The sequence below is a fragment of the Symsagittifera roscoffensis genome, chromosome 7, assembly GCF_963678635.1.
Source record: "Symsagittifera roscoffensis chromosome 7, txSymRosc1.1, whole genome shotgun sequence".
Lineage (NCBI taxonomy): Eukaryota > Metazoa > Xenacoelomorpha > Acoela > Convolutidae > Symsagittifera > Symsagittifera roscoffensis.
This window is the reverse complement of record NC_087068.1, coordinates 2,014,903-2,041,471: the sequence shown is the minus strand read 5'-3', so window position 1 is coordinate 2,041,471 and position 26,569 is coordinate 2,014,903. Positions and strand designations below refer to the sequence as shown.

General features: G+C 36.2%; 2 protein-coding genes across 2 annotated transcripts; one reads left to right on the top strand and one right to left on the bottom strand.

Moving 5' to 3' along the window:
* Window positions 1-2,166: 2,166 nt before the first annotated feature.
* LOC134851095 (prostaglandin E synthase 3-like) lies at window positions 2,167-12,135 on the top strand. The gene is made up of 5 exons (XM_063867023.1): window positions 2,167-2,328; window positions 5,257-5,320; window positions 5,873-5,977; window positions 11,138-11,221; window positions 11,511-12,135. The coding sequence occupies exons 1-5, from the start codon at window positions 2,213-2,215 to the stop codon at window positions 11,748-11,750; spliced, it is 609 nt and encodes a 202-aa protein (XP_063723093.1). The 5' UTR covers window positions 2,167-2,212; the 3' UTR covers window positions 11,751-12,135.
* Window positions 12,136-18,920: 6,785 nt separating this feature from the next.
* LOC134851094 (GATA zinc finger domain-containing protein 14-like) lies at window positions 18,921-26,419 on the bottom strand. The gene is made up of 4 exons (XM_063867022.1): window positions 25,902-26,419; window positions 22,183-22,395; window positions 21,620-21,871; window positions 18,921-21,128 (listed from the first exon to the last, which is right to left on the bottom strand). The coding sequence occupies exons 1-4, from the start codon at window positions 26,055-26,057 to the stop codon at window positions 19,158-19,160; spliced, it is 2,592 nt and encodes an 863-aa protein (XP_063723092.1). The 5' UTR covers window positions 26,058-26,419; the 3' UTR covers window positions 18,921-19,157.
* Between the last annotated feature and the right edge of the window lie 150 nt (window positions 26,420-26,569).

Below are 26,569 nucleotides of genomic sequence, written 5' to 3'. Positions count from 1 at the left end.
ACATGACTCCTCCGAACTGGGACCCCTCCGGATTGCCAAAAAACAGGAACTCTCCAAATTGGCAAAAGGGTTAACCCGAGACTGTTATGCAGAACCCAACACAGTTCAGAGCCTTTTATACAAAATGAACTAATTAGGAAGATTTATTTCTGGATTAAGACCCCTCCGGCATGAAGCTAAGCTGCTTATTTAACAATTTCTCCAAACTGCGAGGGGTCTTTCTATGAGCCTATTTCCGACTCGACTGTCGTTTTCTAGGTTCCTTAACCCTTCCAAACTCAAAAAAATTTCAAAAATATAGGTTCCACCTCTCTTTTTCCACAATTCTTGTTTTTTTGACTGAAATTTTTTGATCCGATTCAGAAGGTCTATACTCTTCTAGTTCAATGCCAAAAACCCGATCCAAAACGTTTCAGTTGAAAAAATTTGCAAAAAATAATGCTATTTGAAGCCCTCCGGATTGATGAGTCCACTAAATCAAACTCGTTAAATTCGATTTCACCGGGGTCAGGAAGATAATTGGCGAACGGGTTTTAAAACCGGTCGATTCACTATTTTCTGTTGTCCGAATAACAAACTCAAAGAACTCGAGAAAAGATTTTGTTTTGTGGCGTTTTTTTTTTAAAATCACGAAAAATTGGATTTCTGACCCAATTAGTTCCAACCACGTCCGCACTTAATTCAACCAGTACTTTTAGTTATACCAGTCAAATTACGCTGTAACTCACTAACTTTTTTCCATTTCAAAAAGTATCGATATCTCAAAAATTGCGATTTGTGTTGGTCAAAAATTAACACTATTTTGTTCTTAAAGTTTGGTCTGTTTACGGACTATTTGACTAAAAAACGGTATAAGAATATTAGTGCGAGTAGTATAGATAGTAGTTATTATATTATAAAAACCCTACGGGGCAGTTCAATATCCGAATTCAGGTGCTTAACTCGGAAATTTGCAATCCCATGGAGGGTCACTACAGTGCAAGCACTGTCGAGTACCCCACAGGTTGGTATCGTACCAAAAGGGATACACAATAAGTTAAAATTACCAAGCAGTCGAATGTCGTTGTCCTTGAGACCCTTCCTACTGCTCCTTGACTTGCTTGCCGGATCAGTCTTCCACTCTAATACCGTGACACTTCCGCATTGAGCGCAACTTTGCATTAGTGTGCTTAAATACTGAAACAACCCTACAGTACAGGCACCAGAAACAGGCCAAAATTTTGATCGTAACGATTCTGTTTGATATAAATGTCTGTAGCAAAAATACGTCTGTCAACAACAAACGGGAGAATGGGATTACATTTTTTTTTGGTGGGATGATTTCTACTGTTTTTTTACTTTCACTGTTTTTGGTTTTTTGGTGAATGTTTTAAGTTATTTTTGGCTTTTTCTTAGGTTCTATTCTTCTTTTTCTTTGGTTTCTTGTATTTCTTTGAGTCAACTTCATGACCACTAGGAAGGGTAGCAGAATCCTCCCAATAGCCCTCCTGATTCTCGGGCATTGCTCCGTAACGATTGTAGCTGTACAATCGTTACAATTCGGAATGCTCTTCCGCTAATATCTTCGACTATAATTTCTGTCGTTTCTCTCGTTAGTCGCACTTCTGTGTTATATCAGCGAAAACCGTTGTTCTAATTTTCGCGGTTTTTCAGTGTTCGCGAAAAAAAAATTGTCACGTGTCTTCACAAACAAACGAACGAATTTTTAAATTTTCACATTTCAATCAAAACCGACATCTCCCAATTCGCTCATTTGAACGATTACTGTTAAGTCCTCGAAACAGCCAATTCTCCCACAAAACTGCTCCAAAAGAAAATTCGTTTCTGCTATTCATTCAGGCCATTCTGGTCGAATGTCACAAACTGACAAATACAACTAACCAAAACAACGAAACTTGTAATACATAACTTATAGTTTTTCTCATGTCGAGTTACGTGTTCGTTTTGAAGAAACGTAACCCGAAAAAAAATTTTCAACCGATTTCACAAACATTTTAAAAATTTTCAAGTCTTTGATGCGTTTTCAATGTTGACCAGTATTAAACACCATGTAATTCCTCCATTTGATCGGCTCTTTTTCGTCTGTTTTAAAAATATATCGGGAGACTATAATAGAAAAAGCTGATGTAGACGCTGTCCACGGCCATAAAAATGTGTTAGAGGCGGTGCTTATAGTCTAATTTAGCTGTGTTATTTTTGCAGGTGTGTTAAAATGGCTGCTGTACCGTGTATGTGGGCTCAAAGTAAAGAACAGGTCGTTATCACGTTTGAAGTTACAGATACATCGAACCCTACCGTGGAAGCCAAAGAAAATAAACTTACTTTTCGGTAAGAAATTGCAACAAAGTAAATGCTGATCCTTCTTTGTTCGTCAGATTTGAATCTATGTTGTATAGACCCCAACCGTTGAGTAAAATATCTTATGGATTAAAATTGCATGATTGAGCGTAATTTCGAACTTGAAACTCTCGAAAACAACTACAAAATAATTTGAGCGACGTAGAAATTCTTTCATCCACAAGACCATTGAAAGTCAAAGTATCTTGTTTCTTCAACAACTATTGTCGGAAGTGTAAGTGTCGTTCTCGTTGACGAATTATTCGAATAATTATGATTTTTCATGAGCTCTTTTTTGGCTGTTGAAATGTCTTGAGAGTGGCTCTATTTATTGAGGCAGCTGTTGAACATAGCGGAGGGGCACGTGCCCAGGATAAGTTTTCTTCCGGTAATAAATTATCCGTGTAGTTTACCAATAATTCTTTTACAAGCATTTACAATAGCATCGATTTCCGGTCTTTATAGAGGGAAGGGGGTATGGGTTGGTTTTGACGAAAGTTGGTAGTTTATATTTGGCTAAGTAATCTTTTGGGAATAATCTATATGTTGCTTTATTAATGAGGATTCAGGAGGATGTTTATTTTCGTAATAGTTTCATGAGTAAAATGGGCCAAGAGCAAGTTCAACTGGCCTACTTGTTAGTTGGTTCATTCAGCTTTAGGAAGGTAATGGCATTGACTGTACCCGACGAATGTAAAAGATAAGTGAGTCAGGGATGGCACGTTTTAAAACAAGGTGTTTTAAAACAGTTTAAATAGACTTTTCAAAACAAGGCCATTTTGCTCTGTAAAATGTCAGGACGGTAACATCTTCTAACAAGTGAGACACTATACAGTTGTTGTTTTTTCGGCCGGCAGATGTACGAATTAGCTACTTTTTGGTAGAAAAAAATAGGGATCAATATAAATAATCTATTCAAAAACGTTTTCGGCTTTCACGCCATCATCAGTCTAAAAACAGTACCACACAAAAAATCATACCTCATGGTTGGTATGTCAGAACTGACATAAAGCAACAGAAAAACTTGCAAGAAAACGCTAGTGTTACTTTTTTGTGTATCCGATGTTGGGGGTCAAAAAGTGATCCAATCCGCAATGAAGAAGAAAACCATGGTATTGCTCTTTGAAAATTGCCCTAAATTGCGAAATGCATGTTTCATTATTCAGCTGGCAAAGATTTTCCTTTGGGTTGACTAAGTTAGGAGTTGACTGAGTGAGAGTAGTCATATTGTAATTGTCTTAACTGAGGTATAAAGCGCAGCTATTCACTCAAACGATGTAGCGAGCTTAGTGTTTTACTCGGAATCCTTTTTTCCGCTAACCCAAGTCGCAACAAAGTGTTCACTTTTGCTGTATAGTATGTGTTCGATGTCCACTTTCTTAGTGACTTGTGTCTTTTTATTTATCAGAGCACAGAACGTAGGACTCTAGGTCGGCGGTTTGTTTTCGGATCGGAGAAAGTTTTTTGAAGACTTATTTTTGCTTGTATTTTTTGCCTTCAAGAGCTGTTTTTGACGTTTCGTCGCTAGGTTGCGAAGTGTAACTTAGCCTCTTTGTAAAAAGTTCAAGTCTTCTTCTTCGGAGGGTTCCTCAAAAGAAAAGGGACTTGAAAGATCTGGAAGTTTTTTTTGGCGTTTCTTCAAAAAGTGAGTAATTTTTATACAACCGGAATAGAAAAAATAGAATCAATCGAGACATTGAAATTATCACAGTTTTCAAGTTCAAAGTTCCAGATTGAATATGTTCTCAAATCTTTCACTTGATCGAGTCCAGAAATATATCATCTGAACTTTTTTTTGTTTTCCGCAATTACACAAGGCGATTTCAATATTATTTTAGTTGCCAATCATGTGCATAGTTTATGGCAAAAAATACTGGACTATAGCTGCTTAGACTTGTTACATTTGCGATAGTGAATTGCAACTGGGTACTAGATTTTTTTCATGTAAATAGCTTTGTTCACATGACATGGAAGCCTCTCTTAGCAACAAATCTGAAACAGACTTGCTGTGCATGTTAGCATTTAAAATATCTGTTCTTTTAGAAATTTGCTTTTTGTGTATGTTGGTTGTAATTTGAAAAAAAAAAGTTTCTATGTGTATGTGTGTGTGCTTTAATGGCGATGTTTTTTTCAAGTTTTTGTTTTTTTTTCCAGTTCGATTAGTTTCGGCTCATAACATCTTGGCTTAGTGGCCTCATATTGCGTCACTTGACGAACGAAATAAGTTTTTGTGTGTTTTTGTTTTGATTACTTTTTCAGTTAATAGGGTTTTTGCTACGGTCTTTTTGGCTTTATTACTGCTTGATACGTTCTTGCGATGATATTTTGATATTTTAACATTGTGTTATCTTGGCATGTTTTTGTTTCAAAACTAGTTTTATGCATTTTGATTGATTTAGTTTTTTCGACATTTTCGGTTTTTTTTTCTCGATTTTCTCCAGTTTAGATGCCTTCTTGTTTTGTGTAGCTCCGCTTCGCCTCTGTGTTTTTAATGGAGCTAAATTGTATAAACAGAAATGGTACCAATAAAAGTGATCGTGAAAATAAGTGAGGTGTTTAAATCGTCAAAAGGTACGCTTTGCCGGATGTAATTGGAGGGGCGGGGTGATTTTTACACGAGCTCGAATTGGAACCGTCTGCAAAAATGGTCTGCGTCCTGAGTTTGTTAGGGTAGAGTGGGTTGTTGACTTTCTCGGTTATTCAACTGGCTTCTTAAATTATTACTGGATGCATCATTTGAAGACATTTACACGGCGAGATTACAGTTTTTGGGCCATCGTAGAGAGCAGGCAATCGTGCTACTCAAATTGAATTTTGTGATTTTAACGAACAAAGTGCTATTGAATCAAAGCTACGTCTGCTCGCAATCAAGTGAAATTTTTTTGCTCCAAATGGTAATGTTTTTTTTTATTGTTTTAGCTGCACGAAGAAGGGAGGGACTGAGCTAGTTAAAGAAATCGAACTGTTCAAAGAAGTAAAAAGTGTAAGTGACCACAGCAGTTGATGTTTGATCTGCATATTTGCTTTAGAACTCTTTTGGGCTTTTTTTTTTGAAGATATGGGTGGTGTTTCGCTGATATAAGTAGCGTGATTATACATTAGTGATGTGAATTTACTTCGATATAATTTGTTAAATAACTCGTAACAATAAGAAAATATTTCTCATTTTAGACCCTCCAGTAAATTTTCGGCCTGAAAGTACCAAATTTAGACCCTCAAAATAGCTAATAGTCGTTTGGGTTTAGGTTTGATGAAATAGCTGTATGATTTAATGGAAAGTATCCGAAAAAAAGGACATTTTGGCCAATAGTTTGGTAATTTATTTGCAATAGGAATAGGGTTCAAAAAGAGCGATGTTAGAGTTCGATCGATTGGGAGTTAATTGCAGCAATTAATTTAATTTGGCTACTATCAGTTGAATGATAGTGATCTGTAATTATTTAACTGATTAATAGATAGATTTATTTGCAATTATTGATTGACTTGTTGGTTTGATAAGGATATTAGATTTGTTTATGTTGTTCTTGTTGTGTAGGATGTGAAAGTGAGACACTCGGACAGAGACATTCTGTGTACTTTGAAGAAAGCCTCCTCTGACGACCACTCCTTCTGGCCCAGACTCACCAAACACAAAGTCAAAGTGAGTACTGAAAGGACAGGAAGGCACAGCAGTACATACGTGTTTGCTTATACGGGGGCCTTCAACAGTGCCGGAGTACAACAGTGCCGAAAATAAAAATTGTTCAACAGTGCCGAAAATCATCAGTTTTCGGCACTGTTGAACACTTTTTTATTTTCGGTACTGTTGTACTGCCCCGCTTATGATTATCAATACACAGTCGAAAATTGTGTTTTATGTTCACTGTTTAAGAATGTTCGCCAAGGTCACTGTTTACCAACCAAATTCATGTACACTTTGTTTTCTCTGTGCAGCTGCTATTTCGAAATTTCAGACAGAAACTGTTATATCGGAAAGGGTTGCTAAAGATCATGGCCATCTAAATGGATTATAGTTAGATGAGTCATGGAAGGTCATGATTTTTCATAGTAAAAATTGTTTCATCCTTTTGGGGGCGTAGCGGTTATAATGCGTACCGATCAATATTTGAAACGCTGCGGGCGGCATTAGCAATTAGATGACCGCTTCCGTTCAATGCCACTTCGGTTATGTGGGGGAGGATGGCCACTTAGTCCCTTCCAAGGAAACCGTCCTTTAAAGTCTTTTTTTTTGCATGTTCACTTTTTAAGTGACTCTTTTGTGAGTTTTTTCAAGCCTTCTAAAAAATGTTTATAGTTTTCAACAAATTTATTGGACAACGTTTTAAAGCTATGAAGAAATCTGGCCTAAAAGCTGAAACTAATTCAAAATAGTTATGCGATTGCCTTTTTGACGGTGTTTTATGCTTTTTTCTACTCGAAAAAATTGTATGGCAGATCGTTGTTCAGCGAAAAGTGTTTAAAGCTCGAAAATTGGAATTAATTGGCTACACTAAAATTGTCAACAGAAGCCTTTTTTGATATACTTTTGTCAGCGGTAGTCGAAGCGTAATTCTGGATTTATTACAAAATCCAACATTCACTCCTTTTTTGGGCTAGGATTTTTGGACCGAATTTCGCAAAATAATTTGCGCCCTATTATTAATCTTAGTTTAATCTTCATATTTTTTCTTAATTGAACTCATTTTGTTCTAAGTTTTAAGCTTGAATGGTTTTGTCCGGATAATTTTAATCCGCTTTGGATAGATGCGTTGATTTTTTCAATGCATTTCTGTCCCAGAAAAAAAAAGATTTATTTGATCACGCTCAAATCTGAAGTTAAGCAGTTTGATTTAAGATTTTTAATCAAGTTCAAATCTAGTTCTTTCGGAGATAATTCCACTCTTATTACAAAACTGCAAATAACACAAAAAACGTTTGTCATTTTTGTTTTGACATTGAATTCTAATTTCAGATTTCGCTACACTACTACTAAATCTTTTATTGTCCATTTTCCCATTGTGGCGGGGTTGGACATTCGGAAAGTGCGTAAGCAATAGCATATGAGGGCATTCTGAGTAGCATTCAAGCTTTATATGGAATATGATACGCTTTTCCAGGCCATTCGATTAAGGCAGTCTGTTGGTTTGAGGCTTATAGTGTTCAAGTCCTATTAAACAGAATCGATCCAACTTTTTTTACGTCTTCCTGCTGGTCTTTTCCTTGAGACTGAAATACGGACTGTTGATTTAAGCGCATGGTTATATTTTTTTATCGGCGAACATGGCAAAAATATCGTAACAGTGACCGCAGTTGTAGCTTGTTCAGATCAGGAAGACCTGTCATTTTAATTACTGCTTCGTTGGTAACTCTGTCTTTATAAGTGACTCCTGTAATCCTACGCAGTGCTTTCTTATCAGCACACTTAAGAGAGCTGATTGTCGCTATGGTCTCCCAAGTTTTGGAGCAGTATGTCAGAACTAGCTGGAGACAAGGTCCGTAGATATGACACCTTGCAATGAAGTCAATAAATATATCCAGCAGCAGAAGCGAAGTTCGCGGCCATTTCTTCCAGAAAGCTGCTATTCTGACCGATGCTGCAAGTACTGCGTTGTTTTCACCGGAAATCTTGTCACCAAGATAGCAGAACTCTTTGACAGTGTCCAAAGTTTCAGATTGATTGATCCGTAGAGCAACATTCTGATTTCAGCGATAATTGGAAGGATTGTTAGATGTTATTGGACAAAGTTATTTAATTTATGTCGAGGTATTTCCCTCAGACCACTACATTTTTATGCAACTCTTGTTTTCAATAATTTCGGCATATTAAATTGGCACCGACTCCCTTCAAACAACAAGCGCATGGATGTTTCGTGATTTTTTTCAGGATTGCAGTTTTGGCCTGAAACCAATTGCTTTGTCTTATCCCAGTTAACTTACATACTTCGTTTTATAAAGCCTTATTCTAAGTATTAATTATATCAGTATACTGGGATTCCGTTTCAGCTGATATCACAAGGTCATCTGCATATAGCATATCCCAGTATAAATAACAATGGGCTTAGTGCCGATTCTTGATGCACGCCTACTCTAATTTTGAAGTCATCGCTGGGGTCGGCGAACTCTGGCTTTCCACTCGGTGTACGAACACATTATTAGTCGTTTTGTGATTTATTTGATGGCGCTCAAATATGAATATGGGCAGTTTGATTCAAGATTTTTTTCAAGTTCAAATCTATTTCTTTATGAGAGAATTCCACTCTCTTATGACTAAGTTGCAAATAACACAAAAAATGTTTCAATTTCAGATTTCGCTACCCTACTACTACTTCTGCGTTTTTTGTCCATTTCCGATTGTGGCGGGGTTGGACATTCGGAAATTGCGTACGCAATAATATATCTAGATAACAAGTTGCAGTATTCAGATGAGGGCTTTCTGAATAGAATTCAAGCTATTTAACGGAATTGATACGTTTTTAAAAGCCATTGATTAAGTTATGCTGTTGGTTTGAGGCTAATAGTTTTCAGGTCTTCTTTAACAGAATCAATCCAGCGTTTTTGGGTGTTCCTGCTGGTCTATACCTGGGACTGAAATACGGTCTGTTGATTTTAGCGCATGGTTATTTTCTTTTCGGTGAACATGGCAAACTTATCGTAACAGTTACTGCAGTTGTAGCTTGTCCGGATCAAGAAGACCTGTCATTTTAATTACAGCTTCGTTTGGTAACTCTGTCTTTATAAAAGGTTCCTGTAATCCTCTGCAGAGCTCCATATCAGCACTCATAAGAGAGCTGGAAATCGATATGTTCTGCGGCCAAGTTTTGGAGCAGTATATCAGACTTAGCTGGAGACAAGCTCCGTAGATATGACACTTTGTTATCATGTCAATTTTTTTGTTCAGCAGCAGAGGCGAAACTTGCCGCCATTTCGTCCAGAAAGCTGCTATTCTGACCGATACCGCAAGTATTGCGTTGCTTTGACCGGAAGTCATGTCATCAAGATAGAACAACTCTTTGACAGTTTTCATAGTTTCAGATTGATTGGTCCGTAGAGCAACATTCTGATTTGAGCGACAATTGGAAGGATTATTGGATGTTATTGGACAAACTTATTTAAATTATGTTGAGGTATTTCCCCCAGACCACTGCATATTTATGCAACCCTTGATTTCAATAATTTCAGCGTATTAAATTGGCACCGACTCCCTTCAAACAACAAGCGCATGGAAGTTTCGTGATTTTTCCAGGATTGCAGTTTTGGCCTGAAACCAATTGCTTTGTCTTATCCAAGTTAGCATATATACCTCGTTTTTGTAAAGCCTTATTCCGAGTATTAAACTTATCAGTACACTGGGATTCCGTTTCAGCTGATATCTTTAGGTCATCTGCATATACCGTGTCTCATTATAAAAAACAATGGGCTAAGTGCCGATCCTTGATGCACGCCTACTTTAATTTCGAAGTAATCACTGTATCCCTGGGGCCGGCTAACTCTGGTTTTTACTCGGTGTACAAACACATTATCAGTCGTACCAGATTTTTGGGAACTCTTTTTTGTCTCAGAGCCCATGGGATCAGTTTCCTGGGAACGGTCGAAAGCTTTTTCGAGCTCAACAAATATATTCAAGGTTTTTATTTTCTGCAAATAGTTTCCTCAATTGTCTAAATAAGAAAAGCGGCATTGGTAGTTGATCTACCAGGAATGCAGTATGAAGAACTTAAGATTTCACTGCAAGTTAATGTTGAATTAGAGAAACTGGATCTATGTTGAGTTTTATATTCCGCTAGGAAATCTTTTTCATTTAGATTTCACTACATTAGAAAAAAAATTCCTAGCGGAATATAAAAATCAACTTAGATCCAGTTTCTCTAATTAGGGTAGGTGTATGAAAAAAGCATTTAATCACAAAAAGTTCTCGACGTTTGAAGATTGAAGAGATGTAACGTGAAATCTTTTTTCTTCGATATTCGAAAGTTTCAGAAAAGTCGTCCTCTGTCAGCTTTCTTGTGCTCATTGACACTTAACCAACTTTCTGTCGACTGTATTTGACGATCTACTGAAGTTCATGGGCCTTATACTTACCGTCTTATGATTTTTTTTGTGAAGATCAGTGATGTTTTTGCTTGTGCTGACGATGATCAGCTGCAATGAGTTACTCGTGAATTTCCAGCTATTTGACACGTCCTAAGTTTCAGATTTGTTCACGCTCATTTTTTTCCTTGGCTTCTGTTTTCCTAATTTAAATTGATTTATTTATCAAAAAAATATTACGCTCTCCAACAATAAACGTGCAAAAACCGAAGTTTAGTTATAGCTGTTTGAAAAAAAGCCAATTTGGCTAATATAGGGCAATTACCGTGCGATATATTTTGTGCTTTGTGCAGCAATTTGATCGCCCCAGAAACCATGCCAAATTGAGTTCAAATAAGCTGTTTAGTCTGATTAATTCGTTTCTAGAGGCGAAATATCTCAGGCTGTTCTACATAGCGTGTGGGGGAAGGTTTTTCAATAAAATTGGAAAAATATGTGAAAGCCTTGATAGGAGCAGTTTTGTTTTGAGTCTGCCAATTCACCGAGATTTTTTAATTTTCTTTTATTTGTCTGTCTTTAGTGCTAATTGGCCGTTTTTTTGCTTGTTTATGAAGCGCTGCTGCGCCTCTGTCGCAATGTAGTTATAAAATGCTGACTTGACCGAAATTAGGTAATCGGTTCCGTTAAACGAACGTCGAGTCTTCTCTTTCTATAAATGCTCATTTTGATGAAAACCTTTTTCTGCCACTAAAACAAAAGAGCTATTAGTATTTTATTTCTCTCTAAATTACAGGACAGCACCATCAAAGTGGACTTTGGGCGATGGAAGGACGAAAGCGATGACGAATACGGAGACGACTTCAATTTTGACAATGACGTAAGCTTTTTATTTATTATTGTTAACATAACTGATATATACCAGGGTATTTTTCCCGCTATTTTCTACACCTTTTTCGAGCTTTCTTTAAACAAACGAAAGTATGGAGTTCGCTATGTGCAATCCAACAAAGTTTAGGAATTCTTACTTTCAAAATGATTGTTGGACCTCACAGTGTCGAAGGAGACTAAAAATATTGCCATGTTTTGTACGAAATGAGGATTTGCAAGTTTTTTTACGAAATGTCTTAGATGAGTTGTTGTTTACGATTTTGTTGTGTTGTGATTAGATGTCGAGCATGATGGCAGGCATGGGGGATGGAATGGGTGGAATGGGAGGAATGGGAATGGACGGGATGGGCATGGGTATGGATGATGACGAGGAGCCGGACTCCGACGATGAAGACGACATGCCAGACCTCGAGGACGCCACATCCGGAGGAGCACCCAAAACGGAAGAGACTCCGAAGCCCGCTGCGGAAGAAGCCACCGGCGACGCGACCCCCGCTGCTGCCGAAACCACCTCATAACTCTTATAGTTGTCACGTCTACTGCTGATCTTCTGATAGCTCGTGATGATCGTTTTCCAACTTCTGAACAACTTTTACAAGTGTATCTTAAAAACGCCAGAAAGATCAATTCATGCAAGAAAAGACTGAGGAAACTCATTTATTGTAGTGATTTTTGATGTTACGCTTTTGCTTGATTTTCGTGTTTTCATTCAGGCGATTTTTTCTTTATACTTTACATGTTATGAAAGCGTAGAAGCTTCAGTACTACTTTGATTGATTTATGGCGTGCTTTACGGGTGTAAAAATGCAGTACAGTTGGCTCAGAGTTATTTTTTGGATCATGATAAATTCGGTTTGATAATTTCGTTACTATTGTTGAAAGCTGAATTGATCTGTTGTAAAACCCGAGTTTTGTAGTGCTTGCCAGCAGATTAATTGCTTGCAAGGTTACTAATTGGATATACGAGTAGCAAAAAGATCTTGAACCAAGGATTGGAAGATAGCTTTCCAAATTCATTTCAAACTGCTATTCCGCCTTCAGAATTAATGAAAAAGTGTTAATAGGTTTCTAAGTGGTTTAAAACGAAGTGGACTTACGGGGTGGCCACAGTATCAGTGCGAAGCCTGATTTGTAAAGGCCATATCAGTACCAGCACACCAATATCAGTGCCAACAAATTTTTCACCGCACTTGCTCGCTTAAATTTCGAAGCAGGTTTTCACGATAAAAAAAATAATTTTAAGTTACGTGAGTAGCTCAAAAAAGTGTGTTAGTCGCCTCACAGAAGGTCGTTTAAAGGCGAAAATGTGTTAAGATGAACTCTTGTGCTTCCGGAGACGTAACAATTTGGTGTCTTTTTATAGCTTGGAATTTTTAAGTTATGAAAGTAGTGAATACGCTTATATAAGACTTGGCGTTTTTAGCAAAATTTAAACTTTTTCACGCTTAGTCTCGATTTTTCGCTGTTTGACTGGCGATTTTTTTTAAAGTTCAGTGCATTTCCAGTTTTGAAAGAAACTTAAACGCTATTTTCTAACAAAGTAAAAATGTTGCAAAAAACGTGGTTTTTTCTAGCTTCGAGAGTGGAGTTATTATTAAGAATTACCAGCGGGATAGAAAAGTGACACAGATTCAATTTTCTCAGAATTCAGTTTTTTTGGCACTCATTTTTTTACAATTTTTTTCGATATAATGGCTTCCGTCGCTTTTTCTGTCTGCTAGTTGTCGTGCACAGTTTTCTACTTTTTTGTTTGTCGGCTAAAACTTTGCCGGTTTAGTTTCCGAATCGGCTATACCACCTCGCATTCTCTACATACATTATTTTCTGCTGATTGGCTGTCAGTTTTATTTCTGTCCGCGTTTCTACTTAATTTCTGTCTGCTTTTTTACGATTGGCACCACGTTTCTGAATGGCCAAAATCAACTTCTCAAGGACCTCTTTTAAAGAAGTAAATAATTATTATGATTTGATTCAAAAAAATTTTAGCTCCTTTTTCAATTTTTTCTTTGTTCAAAGTCATTTGCATCATAGGGTTTTTCAACCGTCTTTTATAGTTTTGGGCTTACTGACGGCTGAGTTTGAGTGGGGTCAGTGCTTTTTACAAGAACAATTGTGGTTCTGCTGCGGAAAAAAAATGTTTTTTTTTGAATAAATGAAACTTTTTTCATGAAATGAAAAAGTTTTTATATTGCTCAACCTGCATGCCTTGTTGTTAATAAACAGTTTAATAAACAGTTGTTAGTAGAAGCTTAGCTCAAATTTATTTAGAAAGAAGCTTAGAATGGACTAATATGTCTATCTCTGAGCTTCATGAACATTTCAATTGTTCTAAAGTCGAAATAAGACTCCTTGTATTAGAGCAAACTGCTGAATTATCAGTTTTAACTTTCAGGTAACTTTTCCAAATATTGATAAAATTTCAAAAAAAAATTAATATTGCCTAATGTAAATTCATAGAGTGAGGCAATTAATATCCAAGGACATTTTATTTAGATTGAGTAGTGCGCCTCAATTATATGTTGAATGATTGTTGAGCCGGGTTTTGTGGTTAGAGACTCATAATCTCTAGGTCACAGATCGAAGCCGAGACGTCGAATAATTCGCAGCTTATTTCAACTTTTCTCATTGCACTTTACAGAGCTGCTTTTTTGTGTTCTAGCTAGTGTTAGCCAAGTGCAGCTTTGCCTGTGTGTTAAATAGTGTTTTTCAAATAAATGATTCCAATCAATGTTTATTGACTTTCATTTTATTTTGCAAATTTTAAACATCAATTGAGTTTTTCCGAGGGGCGGAGTGCTTAAGACTCAATCGTTCAAAAAGTTTATGATACACTATTTGGCCAGAACGTTTGAGAGATTGAATTTTTCAAAATTTCAAGTTAAAGAGATTGAATTTTTCAAAATTTCAAGTTTGAGAGATTGAATTTTTCAAGATTTCAAATTAAAAGTTTCTTAAATCAATGTTGCTTTCCGAAAAACGTTTCTTTTACTTAGGCGGCACTTAAAAGTTTGTTCAATGGAAATTTAGATGTTTTTGCCTCTATTGTAGTCACATTTTCAGTTTTTCTTTATACTGTTTGCAGAAAAAGTAAACGTAACAAGTAGAAACAAAATTCAAAACTTTTTTTTTATCAAAGCCAAGGTTTAGTTTTCGGAAAAATTGGCAAAAAGCTGGGAGCGAACAAACATACAATCTCTCTCCAGCGGTTATCAGGCTCACTTGAAAGTTATCACAAACGGTGGGTTATCAAAATGCGAATGAAGTCAAAAACGATATATAAAAAAAAGAAAAAACTGCTGCTCAGAAACATGAAGAAGGGAGATTAGAAGAAAGCAGTCAGATCACAGGATGAAAAAAAACAGTTCTCATAGAACCAAAACTATCTCAGTGATGACCAAAAGGCGTATTTTTCAGAGTAATAGATTTTTGAATGGCTCCGCAGCTCATTCAGATATTTAGCAGCTCACTAAAAAAGTTTTTTTGCATAGTCCCGCAGCTCATTAAACATACTTGGCTGAGAAGAGTGTCGAAATCAAAACTATCGAAAGGCCCCCATTTAGTTTATATCTGACATCATAGAAAACTTGCGGGTTCTCATGAAAAGGCAAGGCGTCGTATGGACCTCACGAATATCAAAGTTGTCAACGAATCTTTCGCTTCTGAGTTTGAGTTTTTAGACCCAAAGTGTTTTGAACTGTTACTTTTTGCAGCAACTAGTATTGTTAACCGTGCGATGAGCAGGGGTGTTAAAACAGGGTACTAGATTTTTTTTCGGTACAGAAAGCTGTTCACAAGTTTTCGAATATGAAAATTTTACGCGTGTTTCAACTTGCCTCATAATAAACTCAATGTCAATCAATTATCCAGTGCATATGGCTTAGGTGTACCACATGCTTGAGACGACAAAGGCTTGGATTTTGAGCTTGTTCGGAACTTGTTTCTTTTTGGATTAGGCACTTTCTGCGTTTTTTTTGTAAGACTCAGCAACATTTTGACTGCTACTAGAGGCATTAATTGATTTTTATTCTTTGCGTCAAACTTTTTGCATTTCAAAAATTTTCAAATTTTTTGCCTCGCCGTTCAATGTGCACTAAACTATTCCGCATGTAAAACTTATGCTCGTAAGAAGCTGTGTCGTTGTGTAACCGCTTCTTAATATTTGTCGGCTTAAAACTTAGCGGCTTAGTTTCCATCATCCTCTGTTTTCTAAAGTTCGCGATTATGGTAGCATATTTGTTTTTCCGGCGGTCACCTGCCTCCGCCGACGACATTCTTCTCGGTTTCTTCGCTTGTTGTCTGCGAACCGGCCTTGAGCGACCAAAAGGGAATCTGCCTGGCTGTACGAATTCGTTCAGTAACCTTCGGAAACTTTCTTCCATGATGGGATCATCTATAGCTTTCGACATATCTAAAATTGAAAGATTTTTGCGACTCGGTGATCCACTAGTGACCGGAATAAATTTACAAATTTGCACAGACTGTTTTGATATTTTACAGATAGATACAGGAGGAGACTGGGTTGTGTTACAGGACGTGATAGAATGGTTGAGACTTTTGCCGGAGCAATGAATACGATATCTGATTGGTCGCTGATTGTGCATATTTTATTTGCGCCCTCTCGGGGGAGATTTTGTTTTATATAGATTCCTTGGTTCTGATTGGTTCAAATCTGTGCATAAATTAATCACGCCCCCTCGCGGCGAGCGTCTCTGATAACGATTGTTCGATTGGTCCAATTTTGTGCATAAATTAACTGCGCCCTCTCGTGGCGAGCTTCTGCAATAGCGTATACAGTTATTGTCATATTAGCAGCCGCTCAGCAAAAGATAGCAGATTTAAATTTGTTGCGTTTCTCGACAGTTTGAATTTTCTTTTTACTCATGCGGGAGCAAAAGTACTGAAAAGTACCAGAATTTTTACCGTATACAACTTGTCTTAAAATGAATTTGCTTAATTTTGGAGCCATACGAATTTCCAGGTTCCATCTCACTTAACCTAGAGGTAAAGCAGTCAACATCTTACCGTCTAGAATTCGAGGCCTGGTCTGGCCTTGCTTTTAAGCATGTATGAAACTGATTTTTTGTCCGGTAAATTGTTAAAAACGTCAAATTTTCGCTTTTTTGCTTATGTTTTGTTGGCTTAGTTGCCATTTAACGGTCTTTTTTGTGCCATAAGCTAAATTCATTATCGTTGTTTATGTTCGTATTTTGTAGTTTCAAAATCGGTTTGAAATTTCCTAACAGTTTTTTTAAAAACGGATTTTTTGGCTCAACTTGTGCCTGCTCTTAAGTTGTCGGTTTAATTTCGCTGCTAATTTTTATCCAATTGTCTTGTTTGGCATGTTTTTTTTAACAAACTTATTTTGAAATATGAGAAAGTTTAGGTAGTTCTAGATATGCTCAATAGTTTTGCGTTTTTCGATTTCTCTTTTTTTGTTTGGTTTGTGCTGTGTCGCAAGTAGTTCGAAGCTCTGCTTTGCTTCTGTTTTTTAAATTTATTGTTAAAAATTTTTTAAAACTTTTTGCCAGATTAATTAGATTTGTCTCGTTTTTCTTTTGCTTGATTCGTCTATAAGTAAATATCGAAGTTGTAGATTTATGTTTAGTATTTCCGTTAGGTTTCAATTTTTTTTTAAATTTTTATTCGCAAAAACGGCATAGAACATCTGACAGTTTTTCAGCGGTTTGGGACTAGGTAGCTATCAAGCAGTAACATGAGCAAGTCAACCAATATCAATGCTAAGATTTAAATGTTAATATTTTTTTTCAAAAACGATAAAAAATCCCAATGGTTTCTTTACTTTATTACGCTATGCGAAAAAAAAATAAATTTTTTTTGTGTCTGGTAACATAAAGATAACACTAAATTGCTTGCCCATTTTCAGCTTGGCGACATTTAATTCGCCTAAAAGATTTAGGCTTCAAAAGGCTAAATTATATGGCGCGTTAGTTATCCCAAAGGTATTTCTACATAAGTTCAGAAACACTTGTACACTAGGAATTTTTGACTTAAAAATAAATTTCTACGTTAGTTTTTCGTCTCACTTATAAGAGAAACTCTCAACCATATGCTGAGACGCTCCCATGATTTTTCCAGGGATTCATGAATCTAGCCTCTAGAAGTTTTCGTACGAATCCTCTGAGTTTGCGAGGCATGAAGTTTTTTCAATGTTCTCAAATGATGAGGAGAAATGATGAAGAGAAAAATGTTGTTTTTGTAAAAGTGGTCTTTGTAAACTGAAATGCATGACAAAAAGCAGCAAACGATACTCGTTAGTGATAATGAATTGAAATAACTATGTTAAACAAACATCTCAATACTAATCAAGATAAAAAAATTTTTTGGGTATCATTATATTTAAAAAACTTTGTTTTTTTTCTACTCTTCAAAGATTACTCATTGAATTTGACTTTTCTCTATTGTTTTTTATTTCACTTGCAAGTGCAAATTTATTTCTTCTTATCGGGAACTAGTATTTTCCCTGTGAACTGCCGAACTGCTCAATCTGACATAATGGAAGGCTGACTTGATCAATTTCTTTAAAAATCAAATAAAACTACTTTACTGTTCATGCAAGGAAGTAAAGAGCTTTTGAAACATATTTTTTGAATGAATGTTTTCTTTTGATTTTGTCGTTTTTCCGCCATCTTAATTTCTGTCGGATGGTTTTCCGATTTTTTTTTTCGATTCAAATTAAATTTTCTAATAAGCTTTTAAAGCGGTTCATTTTCAAAGCTGGGATTTTAAAATTTTTTGTTCAAACTGATTTTAGAAAAAATGAAAGTTGCTCAGTTTTTAAATATGTACCGTTTTTTATAAACAATTTTTCATAAATTAGTTGTAAAAATAGTTTGAAAAAAAAATATTTGAATACTCGTGTTGCTATAATGCTATTGATTCGGAACAATATATACAATTATTTTTTGACTTCTGGGATTCGCCGAGGATCTAAAAATGTTACCAGAACTGTCTAAGCTAGTCCGTTTTCTCCTCATTTGGGACTGAGTTTTTTTTGTTGAGTGAAGCTATCCTGTGACTCGAAGCCATTTTTGCGTCTAGAATTTTCTCGGGTTGTTTCAGTCAAATTTCTGTTGAAAGCAAAGCTTATAAACTTAAGAAAATTACCTTACTCATTCGATAATCTAAAATGTGATCAACAATATATCCGAGGGAGTTAGAGCCAACGCTTTTTTTCGCACAAGCTTTTTTTGGGTGTAGCATTTCACGTGGTGCCACTATTGCAGCCGAAATTGGTCAGGATGTGGTAGACCTACAGCTAGAGAACACTTTCCTCGCCATATGGTGTGAAAACGATCACTGAATTGACTTCTAGCTTCAAGTCTACCGCAGCCTGACCGCTTTCGGCTGCACAAGTGATTTTACGAAAAGTCTTAAACTCAAAAAGGGCGTTTAGCAATAAAAAGCGTAGACCTCAATTTCCGCAGGGTACTATTGTAGAATAGTCAAATCTGTAGGAATGGTAAATTTCAGACATGCTCGATGTCTTGAAAATTTAATTAAAACTACCTTCATTTAGGTAGTAAATAGGTGTATTCCATTTTCTTTGTTAGTTTGTTTTCAAATAATTTTTGGAAAAAAAATTTTTTTTTCCGGATGTTAGCCTAGAATGAGCTTCGCCTCTGTGTGTAGTTTGCCTTCATTTTGTTAGCTTTGCTTTTAAAACTAAGTTTGATGAAAACACTAAATTTTGGCAGTTCAAATTATAATTATAATTTTATTAGGAAACAAGTATTTTGGCAGGAGTATTAACTTTATTACTAAGTGTTACTGACTAGGTTTGTGACACTTATTCCGGCTAAGCAGATTATTGTTCAGAGCACCTTTCAGAAAATTAGTAAGCTTTTTACTTTTATCCGAGTTTAGTAACACTTGTATTTTAACTGTCCTAATTCGTGCTATGTGCCTCAATCGTTAGATTCATTTATGTGTTGAGAGTTTTCTGGCAGTGGTTTTCGATTAGTTTGCTGCATCTTCAGTCGAAAACTGGAGACGTACACTTCTTGGGGGGCTAGCTTCTCCAATTCCAAAATTGACACATTTCCATTCTGTGCAGTTTGAGGATTGCAGTCATTTGTTTTCACGAGTGTGTCGTCATTTTGATTGTCGTTGTTTCCTAATCTGGGCGTGGAAGTTATGAAACCGTTGATGGTCAGTCTTGTGACTTCTTCATCATTCAAGCAGTCTATTGGTTGAGTAGTTTCAGAGTCCTCAACCGAAATTTCTTGTTTCCGATTTTCCTGATTCTGATTTTCCTGATTCTGATTTTCCTGATCCCGATTTTCATGATTCCGATTTTCCTGATTACAATTTTCATAAATTTGATAGCCTTGATTCTGATTATCTGGATTGAAATTTTGGTTTCCTTGTGTTCCATTTTCCTGATTTCGTTTTTCATGATTCCGATATTTTTTATTCCAATTTTCCTGATTCTGATTATCGATTTCTAAGTGCGCTGCATTTTCTACATAAGGACCGTTTTGCTTAATTCTTGGAATTTGGGTTTCACTTTGATGGAATTGACTTTTATTTACTTCAATGGGCGGTGCCGTCACGTCATTAGAATAGATATAGTCTTCATCTAATTTTTTCCGCGTTAAATTGACCTCCGAATTGACAGTTGGCGCACAGATGATATCTGACGAATTCTTAACTTTGTTAACATTGACGTAATCAGATGCATTCCACTTTTCTGGCTCCAATTTTTGCGTCTGGTTTTCTGTGTTGGACGTTTTTTGTGCCGAGTTTTCTTTGTTCTCGCAATTTTCCATGCTCGGCACAGTTTTTGGAATTGGAAAATTGTTCAATACATGACTATGGGTGAACACAAGAGATTGTTTTTGCAATGAGTTGCTATGTGAAATAGTCTTATTTTCGCCAAAATTTTCATTTTGTTCATTAAAATTTCCGGCACCGCGATCCATTCCAGATTTTAGGTTCTCTGCTTTCTGTACTTCAGAATCAATAGCCTGGGTTTGATTTTTATTCAGGTCCAGTTTTGGTGCAGTTTGATTTTGAGCGTCCTCAGTTTTTGTTGACTTGTTGCGTCTAGTTGACAAAACTGACATATTGTGTTGCTCTTCCTTGACCTTCGAATCAATTTCTTTCATGATTTCATGGATGCTTTTGTACTCGCGACCTTTAATTTGCTTCAAGTAATCCTTATACAACTTAGTGCGCTGTTTTTCCTGGCTATTTGAGGCTTCAGACACGTCTAAATTTTGGCTCTTTGTTGTGTTGGTACTATCATTTAAGGTGTTGTTTGATGGAATTGATTCGTTTTGACTTTTTTCTTTCACTTCGTCTAAAGTTTTCTCGTATTTAACTGGCAGTTTAGAATTTGATTGTTCGACTACGTTTTCTCCCGAAACCGAATATGAGTCATAGAGCTTTGTAAACGTCGCGTTTTTTAATTGATTTTGATGGGCAGTTGAAACTCTTGAAATATTTGATTCGTTCAACTTGCTTTCGGTTGTGAAGTTTGGTCGGTTTTCACCTTTCGGATTCGTAATCTTAGTTGCATTTCTGGCGTGCTCTAAATTTACAATAAACTCTTCGGGTAACTCGGTCACACATTTGCAATGACTGCAAGTAATATTAACACATCCTGATTGGGACAGGTATGCAGAATGTGCAGGCACTGTGAAGTTCACTTGTAGACATTTGTCAATCTTTGGAGGGGTCAAAAGGTCAATTTCTCCTCCCTTTTCTTTGTAATTTGAACGTTGACTGACGTTTCTATCATGTTCAAAATGACTATTGTTCCATTGGTGGGAATTGGCAGTGGTATTGGAGGCAGGGTAGCTATTGTTTTGGTCTATTGGTTTTGACTGTGTTGTGGGGTTGGGAAGGTTTGGCACAATTTGGGATGTGTAGATCTGAAATCAACAATGCTAGACATACATCAGCAGAAAGTATCTATCCTATATAGGCTCATTTGGCGTAGCCTGCATAGAGTAATTTCGAATTTCTTAATAATTTTTCGCTAATTTTGGAGAATGTTTGACAAGCTTTCCATTTCTATAGTTACTTTTGGATCCAATTTTGACTTTTTGAGAGGGGGGGGGTTTGAGTGTGCGACAAAAAATGTGATTTTTTCAATGGAAAACCTGTCAAACATTCTCCATTTTTGTCGCACACTCAAACCCCCCTCTCAAAAAGTCAAAATTGGATCCAAAAGTAACTTTAGAAATTACTTTTTGCGCGATTTGTAGAAAAGGGATGTACTAAAATGGTGTATCGGAGCGGGATCGAATTGCTGTGGAAAAGATTGCCCCAGCTCCTGATTTTAGGGTAAAATGGCAAAAATAAGTTGGAGTAGGTTTAAATTTTCCCCACCTAATGAACAATAATAAAAAAAAATGTTTACCCTTGTTTCTTTGATCTTAATCAATTCTGATTGTTCCCTGTCAGCTTGTTTGATTTTCTCCTCTTTTTCTTTCTCCTGTTCCAAAGCCAGTTCGAACTCTTTTGCGAAATCCAGTCGCACCCCCATTTGGTTGCTATTTTTAGAAGTCGAACAATGTGAGATGGAAGAAATATCGAGTTGATTAGATGCCTCGTCCTCTTTTCGCCAGAAGTGAACCAGAAATGAGAGACGCTTGACGCTGGACCCTTCTTTCTGTAAAATTGAAACAACTACCAACAAAAATTGGAAGTAAATATTCGACAATAAACGAACTCTATGTAGTACGTGTTTTAAAACAAAAAGTAGTCCAAAAGAGGTGGACAACCCGAAAAAATTTGATAAAACTGCTGCTTTGAGGAAAATTGGAATAAGTACAGATTTGATGAGACCAAATTTATTCCAGAGGTAATAGACAAAGGCCCAAAAATTTTTCAATCACTCCTGGCTCTCAAAGTGAAAGTTGATCATGGTGGGTCTCGAACCAGCGACCTTTCGATTGTGAGGCGGCGACCTTAACCACTTACCTTTCCGTAATATGCAATTCTGTCCCAAAGAGAGTCCTCCAAAGACACCACCAGATCCATCAGTCGATTCCACCTCTGCTCCGCCTTCGTCCGCATCCCACCAATCACATCATTCCACTTACTATCCGCACTTTGAAAGTGCTGCAATGAAGTTGATGTGCGGGTGAAATTGGTGTACTGCACACGTAGAGACATGACATGGCTTTGAAGGGACTGAAAACATTTTTTGATCATTTTTGATTCTTTCAAAACAAAATTCAGCTTATGAGTTTGGCTGTCCAAAGCTTTCATCTTTTTTTTGTTCTTTTATCTTGTCAATTTTTGTTGGTTACTGATGGGGCTATTTAAACTCTTTTACAAATATACTATAGAAACGTATTCGAAAAATTGTATAAAAAATTTCGATAAAAAACATTGCTGACTAGTTTGACGTTGTGTTTGACTTTTTATTAACTCTTAAGTCTTCATTCAACGATGGTGCTATTATAAAAGTTCTGTTATTTCTGATAGAAGGCAGTTAATACACTACTCATCAAACAACAATTGAAGCAACGTTTCGTTTTAAATTTTTCCACTTAAAGAAGTCTAATACTTAATTACTACAAGTTTTAAAGACCTTGGTAGAGTTGCAAATTTATAGCTGATTTGCCAGACTATTGTTTCAAATACAAATTTTGTGGAAAATACAAGTTGCGCAATTTTTTTACCATTGGAATTGTATGGATGACTATATTGATAAAAGCACGCATAAGAAATTTGTTTAACTCAAGATTGGAAACTCTTTCTGAAAAAATGTTTTTAATGTTTTTAATGTTTTTTTATTTCAAAATCAAAAAAGTTTTAAAATCCGAAAAAAGTGACATACAGTTTGTGCTCGGGTTGGTTTTTTACTGCGGACAATTTTCGACATTTCAAATGGAATTTTTTGATGGATTTTTAAACAAACTGAAGGTTTTTGACGCATTAACTCAAAATTAGAAAAAAAATTATCTATGATTGTTTTGTATTGGAAAAATGTCTTAAGTTTGCTATTTTGATCAACTTGGATAGTTAACACGCATTATCTTTGTTATTTGAACGTGTAAGGGGCAAATTAACACCTCTCAAAAACCATTTCATTTTGACTTTATACACGTTTTTTTTTGCAATAATATACGCTAAAATTATCTTTAAAAATGACAGTTAAAATGAGGGTAGGATTATTAGGAAAAAAATGGTTAAAATTTTCATATTTTTGCAAATTTAGTTCATTTTATAGCTGGCTTGTAGCTATTGGCAACACTTAAAATGCAAAAACTCTGTCAAAAGGTTGATTTTTTTCAGAGTTATTGGTTTCGAAGCAAACAAAATTATAAGCTTGAATAAAGAAATCTATTCATGCTTACTATACAGTTTCCTGTAAATAATTGATATTCAAACTTTGAAGTTTACAAGTTGATGCCTAAAAAATTCCTAAATACTAAGACCCTGAACATTCTGACTGCCCAATTACTAAATTCGAATATTTTTGGTAAGATCTACTTGTTACAGCAAATGTCTTGTAATCAGGAACTAAACTTTTTTGCCTTTAAACAACATTTTTACAAATTTAAGAAATTGATGTTCCTATATTATCAAATCTTAGTAACTTCCAGGCCCCTTCCTCTTTGGTATGGAGGTAATGCGGTTGCTTTGCACTCTATGGTCTGAGCTTGAGTCCCAGTCGGACTTTGTTATATTTTCAGTGTCTGAAAGTGATTTTTTTCCGGGAAAAATTGAATAGTCTGACTATAGTTTTTCGGCTTTTTTGTCAGCTTAGTTGCCACACCACACCACGGATTATTACTGCGCTTTAAGCAACTTTCATTGAAGTTTCGAATGTCGTTTATTACCTCCTGTAGTTTTTAAGTTAACTAACCCTGACTGATATATTTTCCGTTTTTTTTTTGTATTTTTTATCGCTTCGAAATTTTAATCGGGCTAGAAGATTTCGGCTTATGTTTTTTTGTTTAAAAAAATTATTTTGCATCGGCTCAACGGAATCAAGTTAGTTTAAATAATTTGAATAAAACAGGTCAGTTGAAGTAGAAAAATTGAAATTCAAAAAATTAATTGCACAAAAACTTTTTGTGACAATACTTTGTTCTGTAATTTTTGTTCTTGGATTAATAGGCATCTATATACGTTTATTTTTTGGCTCAGTTAACGCTCTGAAAACACTAAAAGCTTGTTTAATGCTAATGGCCTGTCTGCTTTTCTGAAATTGAATATTTCGTTTTTCCAAGAAACCTTGATTTTTTCCATTTTTTTTTCGCCCCTAATATTTTCATCTCACTTTCTGTTTGGTAGCTTGCAGTGCTACCCTTTTGTTGTAACCAAGTGTTTCGGTCCCGCTCCACCTCCGTGTGAAATATTGACAAACTATGAAATTCAGGCTGATAACAACAAATTTTAATTTTTTACAATTTGAGTCGCCTATAGAGTTAATAAAACTAATTAGCTTTCGTCAATTCATTTTGGAACAATGAGTAGAGCGGAATGATTCACCATGCGTAAAGATTGTGCGTTACACTTGGAGCACCAAACAATAAAACGAGCAGTTTAGCTGGACCGATGTCAAATTAATGCAGTGCTGTGCGATCCCAGCAGGACTTACGAAGATTCAGGGATCGATCTCTGAGAGAATAATTATTTTGAAAATTGGTCTAAAAAACACCCTGAGCGTATATATTCTTCACTTTATTCAAATGTACAAGTCTCAACAAAAAAATGCGCTCATTTGAAGATTAGCTTCTAGTCTGCTACAGCTTAAATAATTTCGGTTGCTTCAACAGTGGTGCCATGCAGGGGCGGATTTAGGGGGGCGGGGCGGACGCCCCACCTCAAGGATTCGACCCCCAGCCGACCCAAAGGTTCCCCCCTTTGGTACTTTTTAAGAAACCCATTTTTGGCCGACCAGCCCTAAAAATTTTCTAATGGCGCCTTGGGCGCCAAAATATACTTATTTTAATGGGGGAGTGCGCGCCAAAAACGCGGTTTTTTGGTCAAAATTTTCTAAAAAGTGCCTCAAAACGCATTTTTGGACTGTTTTTTTTTTACAAAATTTTGGCTGCGGCACAGAAAATTTGCCCAAAACAGGGACTAAACTGTGCTCAGGGAGAGCTCGAAAAATCAATTCGGTTGGCCTAAAAAAAAGCTCGACAAAATTTTCGAAATTTTTTTTGAAAATCCGCCCCCACCCCCTCGAGAAAATCCTAGATCCGCCCCTGGTGCCATGTGCAAGTTTTAGACTCCAAATTGGCGCTCATTAACAAAAAAAATGAGCGTGACGCATCAAAAAATTCAGTCTAAAATGTAGTGAGTTGATACATAACCCACTATCTTTACGACTGTCAGGCTTTACTTCCGAGACTCGCCTATAGAGAAAGTTTCTGTTACAGTAAGTTTATATCCTAAAACTGCATTTGCGCGGGCAGGTGTAAGGTTTGCTTTTCAAAAAATTTCATGTCATAAAATTAGGTTAAAGGAGGAATCCTTGAATGGTCAGGCAGGGTGGGGGAAGGGGGCCAAATACCAAACGTAGGAGGAGCGGCAGGGGCCGAAACTTCCTTCTGTGAGACTGGCTATGATGATTTGTTTGGTCCAAACAAGATTATATGACACGATGGTTTTAATTAGACGTCTTGCGAATCTAAATGAAAGTTTTTAGCTCACAAAAGTCAGGAAACCAATGAACTCACCTTGAATTTGGCAATGACCTGTAGATCGCGTTGTTCGACTTGACTTTGATTCTGGTTCGCAGTGTTCGAATTTCCCAGTTGGAAATGAATTACTGAGTACTCAATTGCTGTCAATTTGTTTTCCAACTCCACCGCCCGAAGCTTCAGCTCTTCCATGTTGAGATGTCAAAATAATTTCCTTTTTAGACTTTTCTGATAACAAATCTTAGTGGAAATTTAAAATTTTGATCAATTTAACTGATCGAAATTAGACCTTAATAGTCGTTTACGTTTGTGGTGCGGTGGTGTAGCATATCGAAAGGTTAGGTGTGCTTTTTTTGCATCAGTAACTTTTTGTGTAAAACGTCACATCTCTAAAACGAATTCACATTAATGTGATATGAAAAGTTATTATTGTTAGTCTAAGCAGGTGTTTTATTATGTGTGTTCGAAGTCTGAATAGCATGTATGGTAACTGAAGTTATCTGCATGTGTGGTAGTTTATACTTTCAAAAAAAGACGATGATTCACTTACTTGGTCTAAAATTGTATGTTGAGAAGTGATTGAATTATTGGAACGATAAAAATAATTAAAGTGTGCTATCAGGAAAGTATTAAGAGGGAGGGGGGGGGGGGCACAACCTAATAAAATTTTCTGCTGACTTATCTAAACTAGTGTTAAAATGAGT